Source organism: Podarcis muralis, chromosome 6 (assembly GCF_964188315.1).
Source record: "Podarcis muralis chromosome 6, rPodMur119.hap1.1, whole genome shotgun sequence".
In the NCBI taxonomy this organism is placed as follows: Eukaryota; Metazoa; Chordata; class Lepidosauria; order Squamata; family Lacertidae; genus Podarcis; species Podarcis muralis.
In genome coordinates this window covers 40,308,798-40,336,246 of record NC_135660.1, presented here as the reverse complement: position 1 = coordinate 40,336,246, position 27,449 = coordinate 40,308,798, and the positions used below count along the sequence as shown (strand labels likewise).

The window sequence follows — 27,449 nt, the reverse complement described above, 5'->3', positions numbered from 1 at the left end:
CTCAAAGAGAGTGAATGTAGTTGTTAGGTACAGTTTCATTTTCATTTCATTTCCAGAGGCTTCTGCATAGTCTAGTGTGTAAATGTATGGAAGTTGTGCCGTGCCAGCGATCAGTTCAATGCCCCCTTCTTAAACCACTGCAACAGCTGTGTTAACTGGTGTGTTTTGCTACAGACTTACAGATGACTATTGTTTGAGTCGCTTTATAGTAAATCATTCAAGAATCTATCCTAGCCGGTAAGAGGGAAGATCGGAAGCAAACAGAGCATGATTTACAGCACCATCTGGCAAATCAATCCACCCCCACTCTTTGTTTTATTTTGGTATAGAATATTTTAATTCTACACAAATGTGTTTTCTTTTTATCTGATATTACAGCACTAGGATTTTCCACAACCGAATACTAGTAATTAAATAATAAGTGCTTTACCGTATCTGTCTGACTCATCCTCACAGCAGCCCTCGGTGAAACATTAATCACTAATATTCCCAATTTAACAGATGGGAAAGTGAGTGTAAAAGAAAGTGTGATACCCAAGACCACCCAGGGAGGTCAAAACAGAGCAGGGAGATGGCCTGAGATTTGGCATTCTGCCTGCATTCCATGCAAGCCATACTACTTCCATCAATCTGCTTTAAGGTCTTTATGCCCACAACTGTATCTTTATGTTGCCCTTTTTTCAATGAGTTCAGGGCACCACGCAGAGGGCACGTTCCCCTCTCCATGTTCCCCTATCAGAAAAGGTGTTGGGATCAGCTGATAGATAATGGCTGCCAAGGTCACACAATAACGTCCATGACTGAGTGGAGTCCCAGGCTTCACCAGGCCAGGACTGATGCTCTTGTCTAGCCCATGAATAGCCAACATTGTGCCTTTCAGTTGTTGATCATTGGCCATGCTGGCTGAGAGTTGTACTCAAACAACACATGAAGAGTACCATGTCGGCTACCCATCCTCCAACCACTGCACCACACAGGCTCTCATTTATGTCCCAGAAGTGGCCTTTTTCTCATTTATATTTAGTTTTGCCTTGCTTGTCTTTCATTCAGTCTAGCACTTGCTTCGCTTGGATCCAACTAGTCAGAGAAGCAGAACAATTTGATCACAGTTGAATTAAATTTAATTATAAAATTCCAGAGGGGTAGCCATGTTAGTCTGTTGCAACAAAAATGGTACATTATTTTGGGCCTCAACACTACGAAATTATTGTGGCATAAGCTTCCGCAGGTTTGTGGTCCTGGTGTGTGCACTAATTAAAGTAAATTACTAGTATTTATACAAACCACAGTCTCCTACTTCAGATAATACAGGGAACTGTGGTTATTGTAAAACCTGAAGTAGATGCTTCCTCCTCTGACAAGCAAAACTTGAGTCTCCCCACAATTCATTCCTGTCGCCCATGTTTTCTTGTTACATCTCCACTGGTGGCGAGAGAGATAAAATCATAGCTTTGATTAGACCACCTGGTATTTTGAATGCTGCAAACTCTTTAACCCCAATAGTTCCTTCATTTGGCACAGATATTTAGCAAAATAATAACAAACATAGATTTAATTACTGGAGTTTTCAATTAACGGCAGACAGGCTTAAAGGGCACCAAATAGCTGTTATTTGACAATGGTGTTTGTGTGGCTTATTTAAAGTATAGCAACCAACTGTTGTTGTCCAATGTTGCTGATTTATTTATTATTGATTATTTGGATGACACTGCTGAAGTATTAATTATACTCCCTCCATATTGTATTTCTGCTCACTTTCCTTTTACAGTCCTGGTCTTTTGACCTGTTCTCCATGCAAACAGCTACTGGATCAGTGTTATCTGCTGGATCAGTATATAGCATGTGACAGGGCCACCGAAAGCATTCAGTGAGTTATGACCTGCGAGCGGAGGAGTGTGTTCATGAAGCTGCTCAGCATTTCACATCATAAACAATTCATCTTTTTAACTTCCCAAGGGTACCATCCATCAAGGGTTTTTTGTTTGGCTTTTTTTTTAAAGGTCTTTTATAATAAATGCAGCTAGCAAAGCACACATTCACTTGATATGCACAAAGCCATGACTGCTGGAAACATGAAAAACATAACAGTTTGTTTTGCTACTCCTCCCCGCCCCCAGCCCCCTTTAATAGCCTAAGAAAAGAGGACTGGATTTTTCTGGCTTTTGTTAATTTGTACTGCAACCATTATTTTGCATAAGCATGTATATATATAGGGAAGTATGTGTGTGTTTTTTCTTTTCGCTGGTGACATTCGGAAGTCTGAGAGCTTTATTTTGTTCATGCAGGGGAACAGGAAGAGCTATAATAAGTGCCATATGAGAGGAAACAGGTTGAGGAAAATTAAGCCTATTTTCTACCAATCATTATACACATATTAAATTACATTCAAACAGAGAGGGCATGTTATGTAAGGATGGAAGATGAGAAATGGAAATCGAATTGTGTGGCGTCAAATGGTAAAAGACTTCTAGGGAAGTGGCTTTTTCAGATTTTTCCTTTACAGGGAAGTCCATTACATAGTTATCAAATAATTTCCTTTAACACAGAAGCAAGAGCACAATGAATTAAGAGCTCTGACTTGTGAAACAGGCACTTTCAGTCAACAATTTGATGCGGCCAAAAGAAAGTCCATCCTTCCTCTTTCTCAATGTGTTCCCAGTACATTCCTTGCCGGTCTTTCTGACCCAAGAACTGTGTCTTCTTCACCTTCAGCTAGGACAGAAAGTATCTAAAATGTCTTTTTGGCATGTTCCTTAGGTGTAGTGGGGGGGGGGGGTGTTTTTGTGTGTGTTTGTTTGGCTGTAGGTTGCTTTGGGCTGCCTTAGGCAAGATAAAGCAAATTATTATTATTATTAGATAAGTGTGTCAGGTCAGAGTACCCTTTTGACCTATATAGTGGTACCTCTGGTTACGAACTTAATTTGTTCCATTCTTAACCTGAAACCATTCTTAACCTGAGGTACCACTTTAGCTAAAGGGGCCTTGCACTGCCGCCGCACAATTTCTGTTCTCATCCTGAGGTAAAGTTCTTAACCTGAGGTACTACTTCTGAGTTAGCAGAGTCTGTAACCCGAAATGTTTGTAACCTGAGGTGTTTGTAACCTGAGGTACCACTGTAACTACATTGCACTCATGGCTTGAACCAGTAAAAGTGTTCCTTAGGTTCATTCCATATGGTAATTTATCATGTCAGTGCCCATCTACTTGGGAGTAAGTTACTGCTTGTTTCTTCCAAGCTAGTGTGCATCCCCATATCATTTTTGCAAGCATAAGGTGAGTCCTTTGCTGTTTGTTCAGCCAGACACGAAATATGGGTTAATTGGCCCAAGTTACACTGGTAAAGATGAATCATCTCCCAATGCTTGGCATGGCCTGGTCATATGGTCTTAATCTTGCTGTACATTTTAACCATGGTTTTTTACAGGCTATGAGTCCTTTATACCATAATAGGCACACAGGATACAGGTCTGTGTGAAGGAAATAAGCACTTTATTTCCTGCTGTACATTTTCACTAATTAAAAAGTACAGCAAAGTTAGGACCATATGACCAGGAGAAGGGCAGGTGGGCCTGTTGTACCAAGACGAAGGCACACTTACTCCAAAAACGTTAAAGGAGATGGCACAGTGGGCTGCAAGGTAGTTTATGGGAAAGAACCACGTAATGCAAAATGGGAAATGTGGGTTTGAACCCCCCACACTTGTAAGCTCCCCACCCTGTAAGGGTAGGTATTGTGTTGTAGGAGTCCTGACAGTAACAAATATGCAGTTGGCAGTGTCAATTTATTCATTTCCGTATCAACTGAAAAATCACTTATGTGCACAGGCTTTCGTTTGGTATTAGTTTGGTTAGTTAGCCTTATGCAGGAAATATAACTCACACGGCTGGTTTGGAGGTTGCCATTTTATTCATGTGGTTATTACTCCAAATTACTGTTAAGATTTTAATGTATGCTTAAGTTTTATGGATGTTTATATGGTTGCCACCCACCCTGAGAACATAGTGATGAAAATATTCTAAGTAAACAAGTAAAAATTTCAGAGCCATTAGAATGGCCGACTGCCTAAGTGGCAACTCTGGAAGCAAGAGAGAATCCTCTCTTTCTTTTCTGTAACAGATTGGTGACCTCCTGTGTGAATGGCTCATTAAATGGCACTGTGTTTGATGCAGGGATAACCTTGGAGAAGGGATCGATAGGAGCACAATAATTTGCTTAATTGCTTCCATGAAGCTAAAAAAATGAATTAGGCAAAGCAGCAAGAGTTCTTTTGGGGAGAGAAAGGCTGACACAAGAAAGCTTACTCTCTAGGTACTCAAAGCCCAGGTATATTTTTGCAAAAGTCTAGACCAGATAAGCCCTCCTGCATTTTATCACGGGCTGTTAGCACGAAGGATAAACATTCTGGATTAAAGCAATGCCCTATAGGTTGCGATATAGGCAAAGTTGAGGTTGGCATGGAGGACTGTCTTTTTCCTGAGAAATATATATATTCTACCACACTGTTAATATTTGTTTAAATAAAGCTTGAGTTTTATAGAAGTAGGAGTTTGACAATTCCCTAATGCGGCTTCCCTTTCTGTCCCAGTTTCTCTTGCCAACCATGAGGGACTAAAGTGGAAACATTTAACAAGATGGAGCCTCATTAGGCTATGGTTGCAGGCCACCAAAAGACAATGTGTAGAGAGCCATAGCTCAGTGGTAGATAACCTGCTTTGCAGGCAAAATGTCCCTGGTTCATTCTCCAGCATCTCCAGGTACGATTGGAAATGTCCTCCGTCTGAAACACTGGAGGGTCACTGCCATCCAGAATTGACAAGACTGAGCTAGATGGACCAACAGTTTGACTTGATAGGAGACAGCTTTCAATGTTCCTGTGTTATGCCTACATGAATGTTGTTGTGTGAGAGGAAACATCTGTTGTCCTTTTTGTCCATTAAGAAAATAATGATCTAAAACACTCTTCATCCAAAGGGGATCCAGGGCAGTGTCCTGTAATAACATCAAATACATTATAATCAAAGCACATGCAATAAAATAATAAAAATTAAAAGAGAAAAACCAAACATAGCCCTTTTAACATGGCTGAGCAAACAAGGATGTCTTAACCTTGCTGGAAACCGCCCAGAGTGACTGGGGAAACCCAGCCAGATGGGTGGGGTATAACTTGTTATTATTATTGTTGTTATTATTAACCTGGTGCTGAAAACATCCTAAATAACCAGTCTTCATGTCCTCCTGTAGTGCATAAGATACGGGGAGCCAGTTCAGTGGTCGCATCTGAAAGATCAGCACCATGAAGGGCAGAGACCAGCCCTGCCAATACACCCACAGCTATGGAATAGGAAGGATTAGCATACAATATAGAAATAGTACAATCCTGTACATTTCTACTCAGTAGTAGATCGCTTTGGGTGTGATTCATATAACAAACCCCATCAGTGGAAGCCCTTTGCAAGGGTGAGGAAAACATGCTAAGGTAATTTCAGTAAAAAGCTGGGACCAGAGTCTCTGTGCCCTGCAGTGGCTGCCTGGTTCTTTTAGAACACATGGTTGTGTTTCCCTTTCCGGGAAACCCAAATCCCATCCTGCACCATGTATTGATCACTGGCAGAAGTTCCATATCTGGTTCAGAGCAAGTCATGCAAACCAATTTAGAAGCAATGAATTTCCACATATTTGATAGGTGTATGGGATTTATATTTTACTTAGCATCCATCTGGGGTTTCTTGGCACAGGATTTGGATTATTGTGCAATTGTAATCATCATCCACTGCCAGGTGGTCACCTTTCACGGTGGAAAACCCTAGCTCTAGGCAGGACTGCAGTAATAATAAAATACTGCCTCTTGGAAGAGCCAGGGTGAGGAGGGGACAGCTTAAAATTATATTTGGAACTTCTAGTCTAAAGACAGATACATCCACCAGAGTTCACCCTTTTTAAAACTAAAAGGCTATAATGTTTAGAATCTGTCGCTCACTCTCGCTCTCTGGAACATCTGGCATCAGTCATCACTTTCCGGTGCCTTCCGTTGTCATATTTTATCCCTGCCTGTTAGGGGTTTCTTAGCACTGATAATTTAAATCATAGCTGCATCCTGGTCAGAGACGATGAATCATTATTATGGGCTGCTATTAAATGGAATGAGAAGAGAAAGAAACACATGGGAAGTTGACCCCCCCCCTCCACCCACCCTCTATGGTTACTTATTAGACAGTGCGACATCTTTAGCTTGGTGAGAGCCTGAATAGCAGACATTCCTATTTGCTCTGCTTACAAAAGCAGAAGTTGAAAGACATGCACTCCGGACTTCCTCCAATGCCCATTAAATGAAATTAAATTTCTGTCAGTGTGACTTCAGCTGGGGGGCAGGGGGAACGATGCATTCAAGACCCTCGTGAGTTACCGTATTGGCCTGAATATAAGCCTCACGACCATGAAAAGTTGAAGTGTGGCTTACATTCGCAACCTTACGGAATGCAACCAGGAGTGTGGGACAAACAGTGCCAGGAGCACGGCAAAGCGGCAGCCACCCCATGTGTAGTCCCCCATCCTCTCCCCCAAGGCCAGGAAGGGAGAGAGAGAGGAAAGGGAAAGGCCGTCGGCAACACAGTGCAGCTCCCCCCCCCCCAGCCCAGTATGCAGCCAGGAGCAGCAAGGAATGGAACGGCTTATATTTCAGTATTTCCCCCCTCTTTTTTCTTCCCCCCCTCCAATTTTAAAGGTGCAACTTATATTCAGGTGTGGCTTATATTTGGGCCAATGTGGTATTAAGGAGTAGGGACATACCATTGTTTGCAGTTTAATTTCTTTGCCAGTGTCTTTGGTGCACTTTTAAATGAAATGGCTGCCTTATGCAGCAGTGGGTATTGCCCATGAAAGAGAAGTCACATTGGAACTTTTGGTGGGTGGAAAACTTACCTGCTGGTTTTAAGAAGGGCAATTTTTTATTTTATTTTTTATGTTGGGCATCAAGGGTTAAATACAACCATGTACATCACTAGATAATTGGTGACCTGCCTCCGCCGGAAAGTGCAAGGTCATTGGGAAGGAAGCTCTGTTTGAGGTGATGAATTGTGTGGTGCCTGATTCACACACACAAGTCTTTTACTTGACGTTGCACTCATTGCCCGATGGACGTGCATGTGTCCTTAATATACTTCCAAACAGCATAATATTGTCTCAGTCTACTTCAGCATTCAGCCTGTTAATTTCTGTTTGCATTTCTCAAGCAATGCTTTCAGCCATGGTGTATCACAGTCAGGAGGAAAGTGATTTGGGGTTGGCCATGTTAGAAAGTGTGAGCAACCATTTTCAGCCTTCACAGGCAACATTGGTCACATGCCAGTGGTGCCAGGCTACACTCCAGCCATGCAAATCCACAGGTTTCTTTCTACACATCCATGTCCCACATCTCTCCATCCTCCCTCCAGGCAAAAACACTTAGGGAGAGTGCAGAGGAGGCCAGGGCCTGGGGAGATTCCAGCAATGCTGTAGTTATGCCTGGGCACTCTGTGTGTGAAGTGTGAGTTATCTAAGTAGTAACTGTTGACCAGTGCTCCAGAGTGAAACTTCTTGACTGAATTTTAAGGTGCATGGTAGTCTGAAAGGCCAGTTGATCCCTAAAGCAAGCAAGCTATATGAGGGTGGTAAATCATTTGAATTCCATTTATTTATTCTGACATTGCAGTATGTTGCTGGAAACAAATACAATGAAGCATTCCTGAATTTTTTTTGGGGGGGGGGGGGGAGACGGAGATGATTTCTGATTAGGGGAATGTAATCCTTTTGTACATAAGTGAGTTTATCAAAGAGATTCTTATGAGAAAGAGGAGACCAATTGCAACTGCATTTAGATATTGGTCTGTTTTGCACTTCATGGTAAGCTATCGTTCAAAATAAACTATGGTTTTCTATGAAGCTGCAGTCTGCTGGTGCATGCTGCTTCACATTAAGCATTGTGCAAACCATGATAATTGGAAACCAAAGCTTATTCTTGACTTTCTACACATAGATTGTCTGGAAGAAGCAAACCATGAGCACTGATTCATACATTATGCTAAACCAGCACTCTGGTTTGCTTTATCCTGACTGGAGACATGGATGAGTGAGTGAGGACTGAAGTGTGCATCATTGTGCATTGTGCACCAGCATGTTGCTTACAGCAATAATTTATGGCTGAGCATGATGTGCAAACTCTGGGAGGAAAAATATGAATCCCTGTTTGGGGAGTAAATAACCAAAGAATTGGCTGGGTTCCTGGATTCAAAATGTGGGGCTAAATTTACTCCTCCAGCAGGAGAGAGCTGCAGTAGCAGAGTCTAAACTCACAAAAGTTAAGCAGCAGTTAGCACCACACATGTCTCATTCTACAGCTTGTTAGAGCTTTTTGTCCCTTTTAGTCTGCTTGCAAACATCTATTTCTACCCCTCTTGCAATGAACAGACCAAACACTGTTAAGTATGTTTAAAATGATTTACTTATAAAACTTTCCAAACATCAAATTCATGCATTTATCTAAGCAGCAACAGTGAGAACATAGGCAGAATGCTCTTGGGTAGGAAAAAAACAGGGAGATAACTTCAAACATGTGCTGTGAACGTAGAGCTTGCTTATACACATCTTTCTTGGTCATTTACATGGCACGGAGAACAAGGGAACAGGAAGTGGGGGGGGTGACTTAGCTAAGTCTAGGAATCCAACTCTATTGTCTTAACCCCTTCATGCACCAACTTGTACTCATGCATAGTTATATTTGACTGCAATTTCCCACACAAAGCAGCTCATTGATTATTGTCCCATCTTCTATATACGCTAGGCCTCAGAGCGCCAAGCAGTTATATTACAATGTGTATAGAATCCTTACATACAATTTTTCTTTCTTACAGGAAGTTTTATTACATCACTCTGCTGAGAGATCCTGTATCCCGTTACCTCAGCGAATGGAGGCACGTCCAACGAGGAGCCACCTGGAAAACATCCTTGCACATGTGTGATGGCCGGACGCCAACCCCCGAAGAGCTGCCATCATGCTATGAAGGCACAGACTGGTCAGGCTGTACTCTTCAGGAATTCATGGATTGCCCATATAACTTAGCCAACAATCGCCAAGTGAGGATGTTGGCTGACCTGAGCTTGGTGGGTTGCTATAATATGTCCTTCATACCAGAAAACAAGCGAGCACAGATACTGCTGGAGAGCGCTAAGAAGAATCTCAGAGACATGGCCTTTTTTGGCTTGACAGAGTTCCAGAGGAAAACACAGTACTTGTTTGAGAGAACTTTCAATCTGAAATTCATCAGGCCGTTCATGCAGTACAACAGCACAAGGGCAGGTGGAGTAGAGGTAGACAACAACACCATAAGGAGGATCGAAGAACTTAATGACTTGGACATGCAGCTGTACGACTATGCAAAAGACCTCTTCCAACAGCGATACCAGTACAAGCGGCAGCTGGAGAGGATGGAGCAGAGGATAAAGAATCGGGAAGAGCGGCTTCTTCACCGGTCTAATGAGGCACTTCCCAAGGAAGAGACGGAAGAGCAAGGGCGCTTGCCTACTGAGGACTACATGAGCCATATTATAGAGAAGTGGTAGCCTTGACGGAATTTTATACTGAGAACAGGATTTTAGGGTTTCCATAATAAAAGAACATGGAATTAAAAACAGCAACTCTTATTTAAACAAAAAAACAAAAAAAATGGTCTGTAAAACAGAAGGTAGAATGCTTCTATAAACAAAGGGTCTTTTTACTGTTTCTTATAAGACCAATGGGGTTCTTAATAAAATAAAACAAAACAAAAAAATATTAAGGAATCAATCCTAGAGAGCTCAGAGTTTAAAATGCACAAGCGTAGGTCCCCCAGCTCTGACGCCAAATACAGTGTAATGTTTCATATCCTCCTAGATGCAAATCTAGAGGTCACGGATAGTAGCTTTGTAACCACTGTTCTCCCTTGGCAAGAGTAATTTGATCCTCAGAAATGTCAAATGTTTTTCTCCCTTGCTCAAGCGAGGTTTTCAGTTGCGAAAGTCATAATAAATGGCAGCGAATTTGCCAGACGGTGACTTCCCTCCACTTTCAGCTGCTTGGCTTCAAATGGAAAACCATGGTCAAAAAGAACAGAACAGTATCAAAACAAGCAATCAGAAAGGGAAAGGGAAAGTTGAGAAAGAGAAACATTCAAGGAAGCAAAATACAGCCTGGACCGCAAATCAAGCACAGAAGTTTGAATACATGGCACTGGTTGACCTGCATGCACACACTCCCAATCCTACACACTGCACTACCAAAACAACCGGTGGGTTTGTGCACAAAATATTCTCAGCTTTTACCTCATGGGCAGTTATTCAAATGCTAACTACTAAATCCCACATAAAACCAAACATGGGTTCTTATCACATATTCATGAAAACGTCCTTTCCTAGAAATAACTGGGGGGTGGGGTACACCAATCCCTGACATTTAAAAGGAGGTAGTCTATGATGTTCCCTGCAAACTGCTGATCACCACACTGCTGGCTGTTTTCTTGCTTATGTTTATGCTTCAAAACACTCTTTGCTTCCAGTGGGAAGGCATTTTATTTGAATTGGCACAGATATTACATATTCAAAATGCTCATTGTTTGGCATTCCATGCTGTCCTCAGTGCCCACGAGTGGTATGGAGTATAGGGCTTCACTTTAAGCGTTCAACTGGGCACAAACTCCATTGATTTCAATGGGATTTAGAAGCAACTAACATTTGCTGCATTGCATCCACCAGCTGTAGGAGTGCTGCTTTGTTGAACTTAAGAGGCAGTGTTACCACTGTTTTCCAGGATGGGCAAGGCCTGCCTTGCCTTTGTCTTTTTTTAACAAAGCTGTAGCATTTGGAAAACTGGGCATCTTGACTGATTCTCTGCTTCAGGCACTGTCTGGTGTTCTTTTCCAGCCTGTAATAACCACAATAATCCCTTTTCCTCTCTCTCTTTTTTTTAACATCTAAGTTTTTTTTGGAGAGCATCAAGTGATAATTTGATTTCCATCCAAAGCATGTGTCTTTCTTTTCTACTAAGCCTTTCTGAAAGGGGGGGGGGGAGGCTAAAGCAAGCTGTGTTTGTCACCTTCCTTCCCTGTTCCCTAGGATGCAAATGACTAGGTTATAGATGAAGTCGAAATAAGCTGGCAGTTAGGTTGATGCTCAATGGATGGACTCGCTATGTATCAGAGAGAAAACTGGAAATATAGAAAGAGAGGCTGATATACTTGTTCACAAAGAAGCACTGTCATTTCCCATGGTTTGTAATGGATTACCCTCTTCCTAGGCTACTCTTGTCTGCATAGTTGCCAAAGCTTTGGGTTCCAAACTGTAGTGTGTGTGTGTGTGTTTTTTCCCCAGAAGGAGGGAAGCCATGTCTCTAGTATAGAAGCCTCACTGGTTAAGCACACAGAGCTTGTTATGTCTACGCATTCTCTACAACCAGTCAGTGAAAAGGGACTTGGAGTGATATGGAAATTAAAAACCCAGTAAAAAAAATCCCACCCCATGCAGGCTGATTGAAAAACCTGTCCTTTTCTTTCAGTGTTTCTCTGATCAGCCCAAATGCCCAGGTGCTCCTGATTACCCCACACTGAAAAATATGCAAGTTCTTAAGTACTTTGCCAGATCTATTTGTCAATCAGTGCTAGTGTGGGTCTTGTATGGGCCTGGCAGTGTTTCTAGGAATAAGGCCTTCCTGTTCTCTGAGTGTGCACAGCTGGCTAAAAAGATGCCCTTGAGGTTTAGGAAAGGAAAACTATCTCATCCTAGTTATTTTGGGTTGCTTTTTTTAAAGCATTATTTTGGGTAGAGGAGGCTGCAGGTTAAAAATCCTACATTTGGGGATGAATGGCAGTTTGCTAAATTCCCAGGACACCTGTGCATTTCTGTAACTAAAGAAACTCTTTACAAACAAAAGCAAATGCTATTTCACATTCCCTTTTCTCACAAACGTATGTGTGCTATGAAGAAGCAGCTGTTCTATATGCAGAGCATGTAGCTTTACCTAAAGGCTTTCTACTGTGCATTCATAGTTATGGATCTATAATATAAAAATGGTTGCAGCAGCTAATCCATATTCATAGCGTGAAGACTGGAGAGCCTGCTGTGTTATACTTTGCACGATTGGTAGCAGGTTCCAAAGGCCAAACTCTGCTTCCACATTTTGTGTGGTTAAGGATAAAAGTGGAGTGTTTTGTTTGTTGTGCCTAAATTTTATTTCCACAACAACCTTAATGGATCTTGCCTGTGGAAATCTTGGACCTCTGGGGAGATCAGTGGTAGTCTTTCTCCAACATTTTATTTGTGTAGCATTGTGTTTTAAGAACAGACTAAGGAAATAAAACTACTGAATGTTGTTTCATCAGCTTCCCTTAAATCTACCCAAGGAAGGTGAGTAGGGTTCCATACCTACACCATTGTAGGGACCTCCATACCTGCAGCTGGTGGAGGGGTTCCCTATTTCAAGTCCCAGCTTTGACATATTATCTCCTTCCCCTGAATTTTCCTGTTTACAAATCAAAAGCATTAATCTTAAACCATTACAAAAAGGCTTACTAGTAGGCATATGATAATTTGAATTTAAAAGCCTAGGTACCACTGAAGGAACTCAGGGTGCAGCTAAATGGCTAAGGAGCTATAATAGAGTGCAGGAGGCAGAGGGAAACTGGTCTGTGGCTTTCTCGAGGGCTGAGAAGAAAAAGAGTGTGATAGAGTCTTTGCTTGGACACCAAATGTCCTTTCTTGGGTGGCTTTAAGCATTGAAGGGCATCCAACATTTTGGTGGGTAGTGTTTCCACCCTTTCACCTCCCGTGTCATTGACTGAACTTTTCCTATGTTGACAGCAACAGCGTATAATGTTTGTAGTCTTGGTTCCAGAGAAGTCTTGCAAACATCTACTGCAGCCACTGAAAATCAACATCTGTATTCAGCCATGTGAGTGGCTACTGCAGAAAAAACACTTCTGGCTCAGGACAAACTTCTCCCCCCAGTGCTCATAGCTTTCCACTATTGCAGTCCTTAAGACAGTAAGCAGGTTTTGTAGTGTCAGCCAACCACCTAAAGTCACACTGAAAGTGATTGAGAAATGGTTTTTCATGGAAGCCGTTTGGAGCAAAGGGCCAATGAAAGAGCTCTGAAGGAACAAACACAATACCTTTAAAGTACATTCAAAGTACATTGTTTCCCTCAAAGTATTCTGGACACTGTATTACCCCACACAAAGTTACAATTCCCAACAACCCTTAATAAACTACAATACCCAGAATTCTTTGAGAGGGGAAATACACTTCAAATGTGCTTCAAAAGTGTACATGCTTTACATGTGTGTACACAGCCTATGATAGATCAGACCCTAGCCTAGCAAAACATTTTCCGTAAAAACAAGATATATTAGATATGTTGTTTATCGGCCATCCCTGCAAAACTATTTCCAGAAGAAAGCATTGTTAAGAATCCTTTCCAAGTGAATAACAATGCAGGATGAGGCTGAGGGTAGCTTTTCCTAACAGTGGTTGTACTAAAAATAAAAGTTGGAGTGAAGGTATCTTCACAAAAAGAGGTATTAAGTAGCCAGAAGAACTGCTGCCGCCTTTGCTTTTGATTTTTGTTTCTTACTTTTGCTGTGGTGTCTACACTGATTCTTCTGCCCTTATATGGGAGGGGTAGCCAACATGGTGCCCTTCAAATGTTTTTGGATTCCAGTTCCCCTCAGCCTCAGCCACCAGGACCAATGCTCAAATCTGATCGGAGTTGTGAGTCCAAAAATATCTTGAGGACATCACGTTGGCCAACACTGTAATAGAGAATGAGACAACACCTCCTAGTCAGGATACATAAATAGAACTTCCAGGTTCAGAAGCAGCTGGCCTCTGAATACAATTTGCAGTTGAAGGCAATTGGCCTACTGTCCTGCTTGTGGGCTTCTCAGAAGCAGCTGGCTGTCACTCTGGAAACCAATATACTAGGCTAGATGGACCATTGGCCTGATCCATTTGGGTGGTTCCTCTGCTGCTAAAAAGCTGAAAGGTTTATGGGGATTGGTAGAACTGGGCTTTTCTCACTCTCCCTGCACTCAGGAGCAATCCATCTGTGCAACAAGCAAACCAAGTCAGAGGAGGTCCATGCAATATTAGATTGTGGTGCAACCTGGTAAGCTATGGACCTCACTTCCTCCTGGGTCTGTCTGGATATAAGAGCATATGGAGGGCAATGGCAATTCCAACACATGCACACAGAACATGAGAGAATAAAGGCCAGTGTTGGTCCAGGATCCTATGGGATTCCAGCACAGCAAGACATTGACTTGGGAAGCAACCTTAGCTCAGTGGTAGATTCATGCAGAAGGTCAGTGGGCTAAATGGACAAATAATAGACAGTGGGCTAAATGGACAAATAAGCTTGACCTGCTTTAAGGCAGCTCTCTATGTTTCTTCTTCACTCCTCAGAAGCATTCTGGCCAGCACATGTCTACTCTGATCCAAGGAAGAAGGTGTAGCCTGCAAAGCTTTGCAGCATCTCTACTAATACCTTGCCTGGATCCTGGGTAGCAGGAAGGAACTAGGCCAAACAATAGATTGCTTGATTTGTGCAGCAAAGGGTCACAATGGCATACACAGTATGACTCAAGCCCCACTTTCAAGGAACTTCTCCTTAGGCAATTTGAAATACATGCTCATTTGGGTTTTAGGCTGACTATATCACCAACAAGGATGTTCAGAGTGTCTGCAAAGAGCTTTCCTTGGGGACCAGGTGCACTTGCAACACCTGACACCTGCAGTGCACATCCTCATTCAGCCCACTCTGATCCCTCAACAGGCATGGCTAATAGCACACTTTGCACTGTGCAGTTTCCGCATGAGGCTATCTCTTGAAGACACGTACCTGTCTAGCAGAAAGGCAGGTCAGAACTTTCACAATTTAGTGCTAAAGTGTCAAAGCTGGAAGTAAGTTATGCGCCTTAATCATAATGGGAATGTCAGTCTCATTAAAACTTGTAGATGCTCCAGAATAGTTCTGACCAGGCTCCGGCTGGTGCTATAATGCCTTAAAATCCATTTCAGCCATGCAGCTCTTCATAGTTAATGATGAAAGGTAACGAATTGACGCCAGCACCACGGAAATCCTCATACTGTTCGTTCCCTCCACTGTTTTACAAAGCATATGCTTCAGATCGCAGCTCTGCTCAGTTTTCCTCTTTGTTGAATGATGCATTATCACATTCCACTAGCAGAAACAAATTCAAGGGTTGAATTAAAGTCCCTTAAAGCACCGAGCAATTACCCAACCAAATAATTGTCACCAGGAGTTGACTGCATGCACTCATGCGCTGATCTATTGAAAAGAGGCTGGGGTTTTTCTTCTTCTTTTATTATCATTTTGCTCTACCGTCAGTGAATGTTTTGGTTTCCAATAAAATCTGAAGGGCATTATATGCAAATGAGCCTCTGCCCCCACCCCCACCCCACACTTTTCTCTGTGGTTTCTACATTTCTCTTCCCCTTTCTCAGGTGCTCCTTCTACATGCTGAACTTGGGAGCCATGCTATGGGGGGGAAATTATGTTAAAATTATTTTCAAAGGATGATTTGTTTTGTACATGTTGGAGTATGTTTTTAACTTATTTTTATTGCCTCTTTCAAACTGCTTTTAAAGTGCTTTTTGAAAACACTTTCACACTTTCACTGTGACGTTCCTATACTCCTGTGTTAATCGCTGGACAAATCCTCAGGCATCTCCAGGCTTTGCCAGCATAAATACTCTTGGAAACAAATGAGATCTATCTTGTGTCATGTTGCTTGCTTTGCTCATGTAGTCCTTGCTTTCCCCATCACTGCCTGAGAAGCACCAGGAACCGCATGGACAATCCACACACAGGATCCCATTTCCCTTCCTTGAGTGTTTTTCTCTGCCAAGGAACAGAGTGCTACTTACGATCTCTCTAAACCAAGTCCCTCCCTATTTTCCCACCCACTTGAGATCTGAGAACAGGCTCTTCTGATCAACACTGACTGAGAGAAGATCCCAACAGTTGTTTTCCAGTGGACTGAATCTGTAAGGTCTGCATGTTCGCTGCAGGAACTAAAAGCAATGTTTAATTTGAATGAAGCAACATTTAAAGCTTTATATATTTATTTATCACATCTCTCTTTTTAAAAAAAAAAAAGTGTTAATGAAAAGGAAGCCTGTTTCCTTTTCAAAACCTATGACGAAAATGGACAAAGCAAAGTAAAAGGAACAGTCATCTAATTGTGGTTTTTTCCCCCTTTTCTTTTTTGTCTAGATCGAGACTGGATGTTAGCAGATTAAAATAAACCCTAAAAACATTGTTTGGTGTACATGTTATCTTTGTTCTGCCTCTCCAGGCTCTGTTTTTCATTGATTTGGCTAGTACTAAAGTATGACAAATCCCCGGGCCTTTATTACAAGGGATGGAAGTTGCCCTGGTTTGGTGTGGGGCAGATAGGAACATGTTAAAAAGGGCTATGGGTGCAGAACTTTTCACAAGTTTTCCTGTTCAAAACAGAAGTAGGCAGCATGCTCATTATAACATACGTAGTTTGAATGTGAACACTGTGAACACTTGGGTGCTGGGGGTGGGGGACTGTGTTGTTTGGGGTGTTGTATCCTAATCTTATGTGCCCTACTTAGAGAAAGCCCCTTTTTTTTTTGGCTGAAAAGTAATACAAGAATAAACTTTATCCTAACCTTCAATTCTTAGAGCTAGCTTTGGACAATAATATTAATTGTCATTCTTTGCCATTGAACACGACAACCATTTTCTATAGACGTGTTAAAAATGACCACTCATGGTGAGCACATCTGAAAAAGTGGCTCAGTACTCAGGGATACTTCAGATACCAACTGTAGCACAATGAAGTAATGCCATGCGATACATCTACGCCCTGAACACATCAATTTCAAAAAGACCGTCCCACCAAGGCGCTATGTATCATGTGCAAATGTGCATGGCACAGGCAAAAAATTAAAGCACTATCCCTGCTGCTTTGGCTGACAAGGCTTCTAAGAAAGAAATACCTGTAGAATCAGAGGTTGGTCTCTGTTCCTCTAGAATGCAAAGTCTCATTAGTATGAAAACACCATCTGGCTTCTGCTAATGGCTAGCAAAATCTCCTTGCACAGGAACAAGAGTAAATTAATGGCTGCTGCACGATACCTGCAGGGACAAGGGCGCCAGCTCACTGCCTCATTAAAAACTCCTGGTTGGTGCCTCTGGGAGAAGGGAGAGAGGGAAGAACACCTCCTTGGGGGATCCCCATCCACGTTTCACTGTACTGTGTCCTAAGATGCTACAGCACCACCAGCAAAACCTATTCGCCTCTGGAGCAGGTAGCATTTCCAATAAAGATCTGAGGCAGTAAAAAGTACGCATGCATGTGAAGGAACCACCTGATTGACACGGGAGACACCAGAGCACCAGAATCAAAAGTAATACAGTATATGGGATGTGCAAGCACAGTCTATGCCCCCCCCCAAAAGGAAAGTCACACCTGGGATGTCTCAAACTCAATGAGGCATATGCTAGTGGCAACTCTCATTTTTTTCTGAAGAAGGCCATTGCAACTTGCAATACCAGTGTAGCTCACAAATATCTGTGTATACATGGTCCATTCAGGGTGTGAGTATAGCTATGATCACAGGACATACTTGTCCTATTCACAAACGGCATCACAGTGAATTGTGGGCCGTTCAAAAACCCTCAAGGTCAGCATAATGGAACAAAAATGAACCCAAGTGGGGAATGTGCACTTTTTTTTAATGTCACACAGCAATGTTTCCATAGGGATCTTGCCAGTAAGTAGAGGAAATAAGTATGGAAATGACAGTAATTCATACCTTAAATCAGAACCTTTTCCAGCCGGAACTCAGTTCCGGCACCTCTTAGGTGGACGCCATTGTCATCAGAAGAGAACAAGGGAGGTGTTCGTGGTGAGTTCTGGCACCTCTTTTTCTAGGCAAGCCTTGTATAAGGAGCTTTTTAGTGTTTAATATTTTATTATGTTTTTATATATGTTGGAAGCCATCCAGAGGGGCTGGGGAAATTATTGTTGCTGCTGTTGTTTAAATATTTCACTGCCTTAAATGCTTGCTTGTTTGGAAAAGAGATTCCAGATCTGTATTTTCATTTCATTTCATTTGACTTTTAATTTGTACACCTTTCTTTATTACTATACACAAGGCAGTTTACAAACTGGAAAAACAACAAAATGGGCAGCAAAGATCACACATGTATTAACAATCTGATCCAATACGAAAAAGTCACAATAACTTTAAAATAAAAAACATATCAAATAAAGCAATATTCAATAATCCATTAAAATATAATAGTAAACAGTAAAATTAAATATCAGCAAATAATAATCAGTTTACACTTATCAGTTTACACTTATCAGTTGCAATAAAAAATTATTAAACTATCGTCAATAAAGATAATGGCGGATCACAATGCATAAAATACCACAAAACATACAAAACCATGTAAAAGGGACAAATTGAGAAACACAACTTATTAAAATATTTTTTTTTAAAGTATCCCTGGACTACTCTCAATTCTTGGTGATACTGAACACAGACCTGATAACTTTATCACTGCAGGTGACACACTAAATGCACTCTCAGCCTTTATACCTTACTAGCTCTCCAAATGCCATTAAGTCATTATTTCCTCACGCAGGGAGGAAACAAAGTGGATGGATAGATAAGCAAATGCTTGATTGCTATGCTCAAACTGAGCTTCTCGTAAGACTCTGCCCATCCAAAAGTTTGCTTCCGTAGAGGCTGTATACGCCACCTTTCAGTGTGGGCAAGATCATCATCAATAAAATAAATGTAAGCAATCAAACCCACAAAGGTAAAAAGGATCGAGCCAGCAGATAAAAAGAACAGTTGAAACATTAAAAGGATCTTAAAAACTATTATGTGCACAAGACAACAGAACAGACCTTGCCTGATGCACCAAAGGTAAAGGAGGTGGTGCCAGCAGAACATGTTTAGGGCACATTTGGGCACAATCACAAGCCTGTCCACACACTCTGCTGGGTAGTCCTCCCTTCTCTGTCCCTGATCTCTATGCTTTGGCTGATTCCAACCCCTAACCCCCACGTGGTGAATATCGCAACACTTGTCACCCCAGTTGTCACTTGTCTACTCACTTTCCACAATAATCCACTACGATTCAGTTACTTAGGCCAGACATCTGAATGAATTTGAATGAATATCTGACAATCCGAATGAATGTCAGTAAACCACAGGAGAGGACAGTGTTCTTGTGCTCTGGTGCTGCTTCCCACCAGCATCTGAGTGGCCACTGTGAGAACAGGATGCTGACCTAGACAGGCCATTGGCCTGATCCCGCAGATTCTTCTTATGAATTCAGAAATAAAACCTCTCCAACCTAATTGTATTAGCTTGGTGTGGCAAAAGGGGAGCGGGGCTCCAAGATTAGAGGAGCAGATATCTACCTCTTTTGGAAAAGTTGAGGTATACCCAGAAGTATACCCCAAAGCAATAATGTTGACAAATGATCTGTTTATATTTTGCTTTGTCATATTATGCTCTCCAAGATGAGCTCCTGGGATTGGGCTGGATTGCTGATTAAACCTTCCCACTCCATATATCTTGCGTGCGCTCCTAACAATAAGCAGCTGCTCATTATTTTGCTGCCCCGGGAGACTGCCTGCTCTTCCGGCATGGAAGAGCTGACCCTGACAATCCCAGCGTCGTATCGGAAGAAGAGACAATGGCAAATTGCTGTCAGAACAACCTGCCTGGGTCAGCAGAGCAGGGCTTCTATCTAATCCGGGATTCTAGCTTCCATTTCAGCCTTGGAGACTTTTAACAACTGTGCTCTGTAAAGGACTTAGAAGCAGTCCTCTGTTTGAAGGGCTGTCAGGGGACAGTCCTCTGTTTGCCCCATAGAAAAACCTTAAAAGGGGGGCCTTGAATTTCAACAGCTTCTATCTTATGTGGGTGTTGCAGTTTCAACAGCCTTGTGAAAGGAGGCTGTGAGTGTAGGGGACCTGGCTGCCATGTTCCAACCATTTTATTAGGTGACCAATACCACTTCAGTCAATCAGACTCTAGTCCTCTACCTTGATATATGAGAAATACTTAGGTAGTGTTATGGTTTGAGGGATCAGCCTGAATGATACGTCTGCATGTGGGGTTAGACTGTATGACAGGAAAGCAGTCAAACCAGTTCCTTTGTTAAATTCATGGTTAAGGACCACCACTTACATTAGAAAATATTGCCCTGCTGCCATAGAGATTGGGGTAACCTACGTCCTCACCTAGTTGAAACCTACATCACCTTGTAAGGTAGAAGAATGATAGCCAGAGTTTGTATTAGTTTTGTTTGATGCTGGAAGCTGGAGAGACAGAGACATGTCTTGCTGGGGTTTTTCCTGGAACTCTAATGAGGAATGCTGTGAGCCCCTCTGTCCTGTGATCAAACTGTATATATGTGTAAATGAAACCACAGTCTCCAACAATTTTCATTCTAAGGAAACCAAAACCTGGGTAAGCTCAGGCACCCCTGGAATCTATCACTGCTCAGAGATTGGGCTGCAAGCAACAGTCTGTTCTCATTTTTGTGAGGCCTACATCACTCTTCCAGCCAAGACATCTCCTTCCCAATCTATCCAAGAAAAGTTGTACGAAGCCAACAGTAACTTCACTATGTCCTCTAGATGGGCTGTTAAATCACCTTGGCGAAGCATGAGACACAGGAGAGTCAGCATCCCAACTGGCTACCAAAGGGGGATGCCAGGAAAATAGGTGAGTGCTTTCAAAATGTTTAACAAGCAGCAGGACATTTCCTCTCTGCTCTTTGGACTGAGAGCATTCTTCAGTCTGGCTGTGGTGATGGAAACCAGATGCTTAGTTAGCAACATACAATCAAACATCACGTTGCTCTGAATGTCTCCAGTATATTTCATTGTCATGAACTGGCAGGACAACAGGGAAGAGGAAAAGGATCCTGGCAAGGGATGTAGATGGGACTGGGACACACTGGGGCAAGCAGAGGAAGGGAAAGGAAATATTCACAGGGCAATGGAGGATGGTGAGGGGATGGAGGTCAGTGTGTGGGAACCAGAGCAGCAGGACTCATCACCAGAGCCAGAGGAGCTCTTGTTCCCATAAACACAGTGGGCTCTGAGGCATAGGGAGCAGTGGGGAAGGTACTCTAGGACAGTGTTCCCCAACCTTGGCTCTCCAGCTGTTTTCGGACTGCAATTCCCATCATCCCTGACCACTGGTCTTGTTAGCAAGGGATGATGGGAGTTGTAGTCCAAAAACAGCTGGAGACCCAAGGTTGGGGAACACTGCTCTAGGAGGCTGAGGCAGGCAAGGGCCCACAGACCAGCTCCCTAGCTGGCCAGGTGGGGCTCGCTACCTCTGGGAGGAGGTGTGTGCTTCCTCAGCTGGAGTAGGCTTGGAACAGGTGAGGGTCATCTGCCTCATCAAGCCCAGATGCTGCAATCAGCATGCAAAGTATAAAAAGGAAGCAGAGCTGAGGGGCTGTGTCTGCTCCAGTAGCCATGTTTGGGTGCTCCTGGACCTCCATGGGGCTGTGCTTTGGGTTTGGCTCAGGACTGTATCCTGGCTGCTAGACTTCAGACTTGGCGACTTGGATTGACCCTGGACTGTGTTTCCTAACTGCTGGACTTTGGATTTGACATACTGACTTGCTGCCAGGTAGGCCAGGAGTTCAGGACAGTCATGTACTTATGAATATGCCTTTTGATAGATTGCATTCAATAAGCATGTGTGTTGTTCCAGTCAAACTGGGCTGGGCTGTGGGAAGGGCCTTAGGGGCAGCATTGGCACACATGATTTGCATGCAAAATGCCCCAGGTTCAATCCTTGGCATCATCAGGTAGGGCTTGGAAATCAGACAGGTTATCCACCACCAAGTAGTGTAGTCAAGGGTGAGTAAGATGGGCCAATGTATCTGACCCTTTTGTTCCATGAGTTCTGCTGCCTTTTCTTCTCAGGTGAATCTGGGCTGAGGATGCAACTGCAGAAATGAAATGCCCTAGTTATTGTTGTTTTTTCTATTTTCCTACATTGCAAGACCAACTTCACAGATGGAGTTCAGTATTTGTTTATTTTCAGGAAACCAAATTATATGCTGTTTGATTGTTTGATTATATGCTGTTTAATTGAGAATTAAAGGAGTTTAACAGATAATTAAAATAATAGTAAACTTAAGAGATTAGACATGTATCCTAAAAAAATGTTTAAAGTTGGCATTGCAAACAGTACAGCAAAGGTGCCTGCCTGGTGTCAATAGGCAGGGAGTTCCAAAGTTTAGGTGCTGATTTCTTACAAGTGCAGAGCAAGTATTATGTGACACTTGTAACAGCATCAACTCCACAAATCAAAGTAGTCAAGTGGATACATATGGAGTAAGGTGATCCTGCAGGTGTGTGGTGTATGAGCTGGAAAAGAATTGTTGAGAAGATTCTTTAAAATGTCCTCAGAAGAACAGAGGTTATAAAAAGACGGCTAGCTACTTACTGGATAACGGGCTGTCCTAAGGCCATTTGGTGAAGGGCAAGCTATACATACAATTTGTACTTATACAACTTTATCAAATATATTAAATAGCCTTGCCCATTAAAGTTCATGCCACACTATTTGTTAGAGTTTTGTTTTGTTATTCTACAACAGCCTAACACAGCTAAGTAGCCCTCTGGACTTTGGAATAAGCAGGCCAAAGGCCTCTGGCAGAATATTTTGCTATGGTTACAGGCATCCCAAAGGCCCAGCACTTGTGAAGAATGCACAATATGCTTTTCCCACTCCTCCTGCTCTCATACTGTTTCCCCCCACCCTGCCCCCTTGAAATTGTCATTTGCCCCCAAACTTCAGAGAGCAAGAGAAAGGATAAACATTATACCTTTCAAATTCATTTGAAGCATGCTTTCCCCTCAAAAAATTCTGCGCACTACAAGTTTAAGGGTTTCTGGGAATTGTAAATCTGTGAGGTATAAATGGCAGTACCCAGAATTCTTTGAGGGCGGAGGAAATGTGCTTCAAATATTGTGTGTGTGTGCAGCCTGTGTCAGGATTCTCTCATTCTTCCCCTCAGTCCTTGGCATGACACAAGCAAATGGAAGCAAGAAGCTGGCGTGCAGGAGGGTGTGAGCCATCTCAACTCCCACTACCATGAGTATGTCATTGTCTGACCTTTAGTTCCATTTAATTTTTAAAATATTTAGTGTCTTTGCTTCCCTTCCGCACTTCCTCAGTGCTGGAGCACTCACCCTGCATTCATTTAAGTTCAAAGAGCAGAAAGGTTTTTCTGACAGATCCATTGGGCCTTCCTTTTAAAAAAACAATCCACCTATCTCTAGTCAGTGGAGGGCTTCCTTGCAGTATAAATGAGCACAGGAAGTCTTCTCTAATACAATTTTAGTTGTGAACATAAGGATCTCTGTTCCTCACAACCCCAACAACACACATAGCAAGGATATTCCCTTCTATTATTTCAGGATAATCTATAGTGCTATTGCACTAAGCTCATGGGAGTACAGCATTGCTAACTCTTAGGAAAAAACACTTTTAAAATGACTGGGGCACCTTTTTATTTTATTCTTTGGGTTCATGCTTGCTGTTACATAGGTGGATAGTTTGGTCTGTCAGCTGGATAGCTCAGTTGGTTAGAGCTTGGTGCTGATAATGCCAAGGTAACAGGTTCGAATCCCATATGGGACAGCTGTGTATTCCTTGATATTGCAGGAGGTTGGGCTATATTATCCACAGGGTCCCTTCCAACTCTATGATCTAGAAAGGGAGAGCTGGATTAAGAAGGTAAACACTTAGGCTGCTTACACACCATACATTTTAAACGTTTTTAAACACACACACACACACACACACACACACACACACACACCAAGAATCCTAGGAACTATATTTTGTTAAGGGTTGCCAGGTACTGTAAATGTGTGAGGGGTAAACAACACTTCCCCAAGATTCTTGGGGGTGTTGAGTGTGCTTTAAATGTATCCCTAATGTTGGTAGCATCTGCTAGAGGAGCAGAATTAGAAGCTAAGTTGGCATTATCTACTTTTTTAGGGAAATGTTTGATTTCAATTTGGGAACCTCATTAGGTGTGGGTGTCTTTAGAGCACAGCTTTTGAAAGGTTAATTGGGAGGGTGATACATTTTTCCTCTTGCTTTGCATAGGCAATCAGTAAGTCTTGGTTTTTTTCTGAAAGATTCTAAAATTGGCCAAGTGCAAAATCTTCAACAACAAAGTATATTTGTTGTTGCTGTTCCTAGTAAGGAAGTAAAAAATTACGGACTGTTTCCTTAATTCTGACCCAGTGAATTTCTACATATATATATTCAAAAAGAATTTAATTCTGTCCAACCATAGGACTACACAATACCTGCCTTGAGGTTTTAACAAGAGGGAAAACTCCATTTCTTGATATTGGCAGGACTGAAAGTTAACAAATGTTTCTGTTTTGAGAGTGAAGATCAATGCTGAAGTTAGCTTCAAGGAAGAAGATTCCCCGGAATCAAATTGTATTTACTTCAAAAGAGATTTCTTAAGCACTGCTTAAAACTAGTTACATTAGTGCATGTCAAAATGTAAAGATCGTTATTAGAGTTATCTGTAGACTGTTTAAATACCCTATTAATCTATCAAGCTCTCCTTCTCTGCAGACTAGAGAAAACGATAATTTATAAGGGACAATGATTTTATGACACTGATGAGGAAGTCTGAACTCTCAAACTCTATTAGGGTGAATGAATCACAAGGTTTCCTCATGAGTTAATTAGAAAATCATTTTTCCTAATATAATGAAGTTGTGTTTGATTCTTAGATTGCTATGGCTGTCAGATTTATTATATCTCCAGATGGTCTGGTGAGCTCCTCTCCCCACCCCAAAAAGCTTTTTCATCATATTACGAGGTGAGGCTATAAGCCTATAATGCTGGCCAGATTCTGTTGGATTAATACCTCTTCTAGCATTGCTTCAAACTTTAAAATGAAAACCTTCAGAAAGGTGCAATTCACCTTTTGGGACCACAATCAGTTCCACATGAGAGATGATTAATAGTCTGACAAGAGACCATTAATTAACGCAACCCGAGGGCATTGCAGCCATAACTCTAACTAAATATTAGAATTATTAAAGGCAACATGTCCCTTAGATAAATGAGATCTGCTCAGTTGGTACTGGCTACTTACCAACAGGAGCATAAAATTGCTTTGGAAAGTAAGAGCAGCACTGGGGCTGCCCTCCTTATCTGACATCTCTCTGGTCGTGGTGTTGGTGCAACCCATGATGGAGAAGGGATGGGGGAGGCATTGGTAAGGTCAGTCCAGGGGCAATTGTGATGGTTGCAGCCAAGCCAGTGCTCTTGCTGGTATATTTGTCCCGCACACCCCTCCTTCCACCTCACCCCTCCTACTCTCCATCACACTATGTAGCAGGGACTTGGCTGGAAGGAGGTCAGGTAAGCGAAGCAGCCTCAATGCAATCCGAACATAGTCATCAGTTAGTTTCTCAACTCTCAGGCTGAAGATAGGAAATTGAGGGGATGGCACATAGGGTGATCTCAGTCCCATTGGGCACAATCCACTAGTGTGGATGCAGTGGCAACTGGCAGCTGTTAGACCTGGTAGGGTGGCTACTATATCAGATATTAATATTTCACAGCATGAAGCAATTGGATGCATAAAGGCCAATACCTTTTGGAATATGATCCCAAAATATGACCCATAAATAGGATTCAAAGCTTTACTAACTAGAACTCTTTCAAAATAGGTACAAAACAATCAATGATATATCCAGAAGGCATATTCAAGCACAGGTTTTTATTCTTAAATATATAACATAATTACCATCAGAGCAAAAATCAAAGCCCTGTCTGTTGCCTTAGCCTGCATCCAGCCTAAGGCTATGCTGCTCCTAGAGAGGCGTCCTTATCACACCCTCTTCCCACTGTGCCTGGGAACAAAAGACCAAGAGGCAACTCACTTCAAAATGGAGATTTGCAACTGAATATCTTAATTGTGTGACCTAAGGTTCAACACTCACCTGAAAGAGCAGAAAACAGCAATAGTTGATTATCAAGCTATTAGAGCTCAGAGAGAGCTTCATTACAGCCCAATGGAATTTTCCAGTGTTAAAGATTTCAAAGTATACATACAGTTGTTGTTGTTGTTGTTTAGTTGTTTAGTCATGTCCAACTCTTCATGACCCCATGGACCAGGGCATGCCAGGCACTTCTGTCTTTCACTGCCTCCCGCAGTTTGGTCAGACTCATGTTTGTAGCTTCGAGAACACTGTCCAACCATCTCATCCTCTGTCGTCCCCTTCTCCTTGTGACCTCCATCTTTCCCAACATCAGGGTCTTTTCCAGGGAGTCTTCTCTTCTCATGAGGTGGCCAAAGTATTGGAGTCTCAGCTTCAGGATCTGTCCTTCCAGTGAGCACTCAGGGCTAATTTCCTTAAGAATGGATAGGTTTGATCTTCTTGCAGTCCATGGGACTCTCAAGAGTCTTCTCCAGCACCATAATTCAAAAGCATCAATTCTTCGGCGATCAGCCTTCTTTATGGTCCAGCTCTCACTTCCATACATCACTACTGGGAAAACCATGGCTTTAACTACACGGACCTTTGTTGGCAAGGTGATTTCTCTGCTTTTTAAGATGCTGTCTAGGTTTGCCATCGCCTTTCTCCCAAGGAGCAGGCATCTTTTAATTTCGTGACTGCTGTCACCATCTGCAGTGATCATGGAGCCCAAGAAAGTAAAATCTCTCACTGCCTCCATTTCTTCCCCTTCTATTTGCCAGGAGGTGATGGGCCCAGTGGCCATGATCTTTGTTTTTTTGATGTTGAGCTTCAGACCACATTTTGCGCTCTCCTCTTTCACCCTTGTTAAAAGGTTTTTTAATTCCTCCTCACTTTCTGCCATCAAGGTTGTGTCATCTGCATATCTGAGGTTGTTGATATTTCTTCCGGCAATCTTAATTCCAGCTTGGGATTCATCCAGCCCAGCCTTTCGCATGATGAATTCTGCATATAAGTTAAATAAGCAGGGAGACAATATACAGCCTTGCCGTACTCCTTTCCTAATTTTGAACCAATCAGTTGTTCCATATCCAGTTCTAACTGTAACTTCTTGTCCCACATAGAGATTTCTCAGGAGACAGATGAGGTGATCAGGCACTCCCATTTCTTTAAGAACTTGCCATAGTTTGCTGTGGTCGACACAGTCAAAGGCTTTTGCATAGTCAATGAAGCAGAAGTAGATGTCTTTCTGGAACTCTCTAGCTTTCTCCATAATCCAGCGCATGTTTGCAATTTGGTCTCTGGTTCCTCTGCCTCTTCTAAATCCAGCTTGCACTTCTGGGAGTTCTCGGTCCATATACTGCTTGAGCCTTC

At 42.3% G+C, this 27,449-nt stretch overlaps 1 protein-coding gene across 2 annotated transcripts in view; it reads left to right on the top strand.

Moving 5' to 3' along the window:
* Nucleotides 1–16,342, top strand: part of HS6ST1 (heparan sulfate 6-O-sulfotransferase 1) — a 190,111-nt gene extending 173,769 nt beyond the window's left edge. For both annotated transcript variants that reach the window (XM_028730655.2, XM_077930101.1), the window contains one exon: nucleotides 8,886–16,342. In XM_028730655.2, the coding sequence (XP_028586488.1) occupies nucleotides 8,886–9,594 (709 nt within the window). In that variant the 3' untranslated portion in view covers nucleotides 9,595–16,342. The remainder of the gene's footprint in view (nucleotides 1–8,885) is intronic.
* The last annotated feature ends 11,107 nt before the right edge of the window (nucleotides 16,343–27,449 follow it).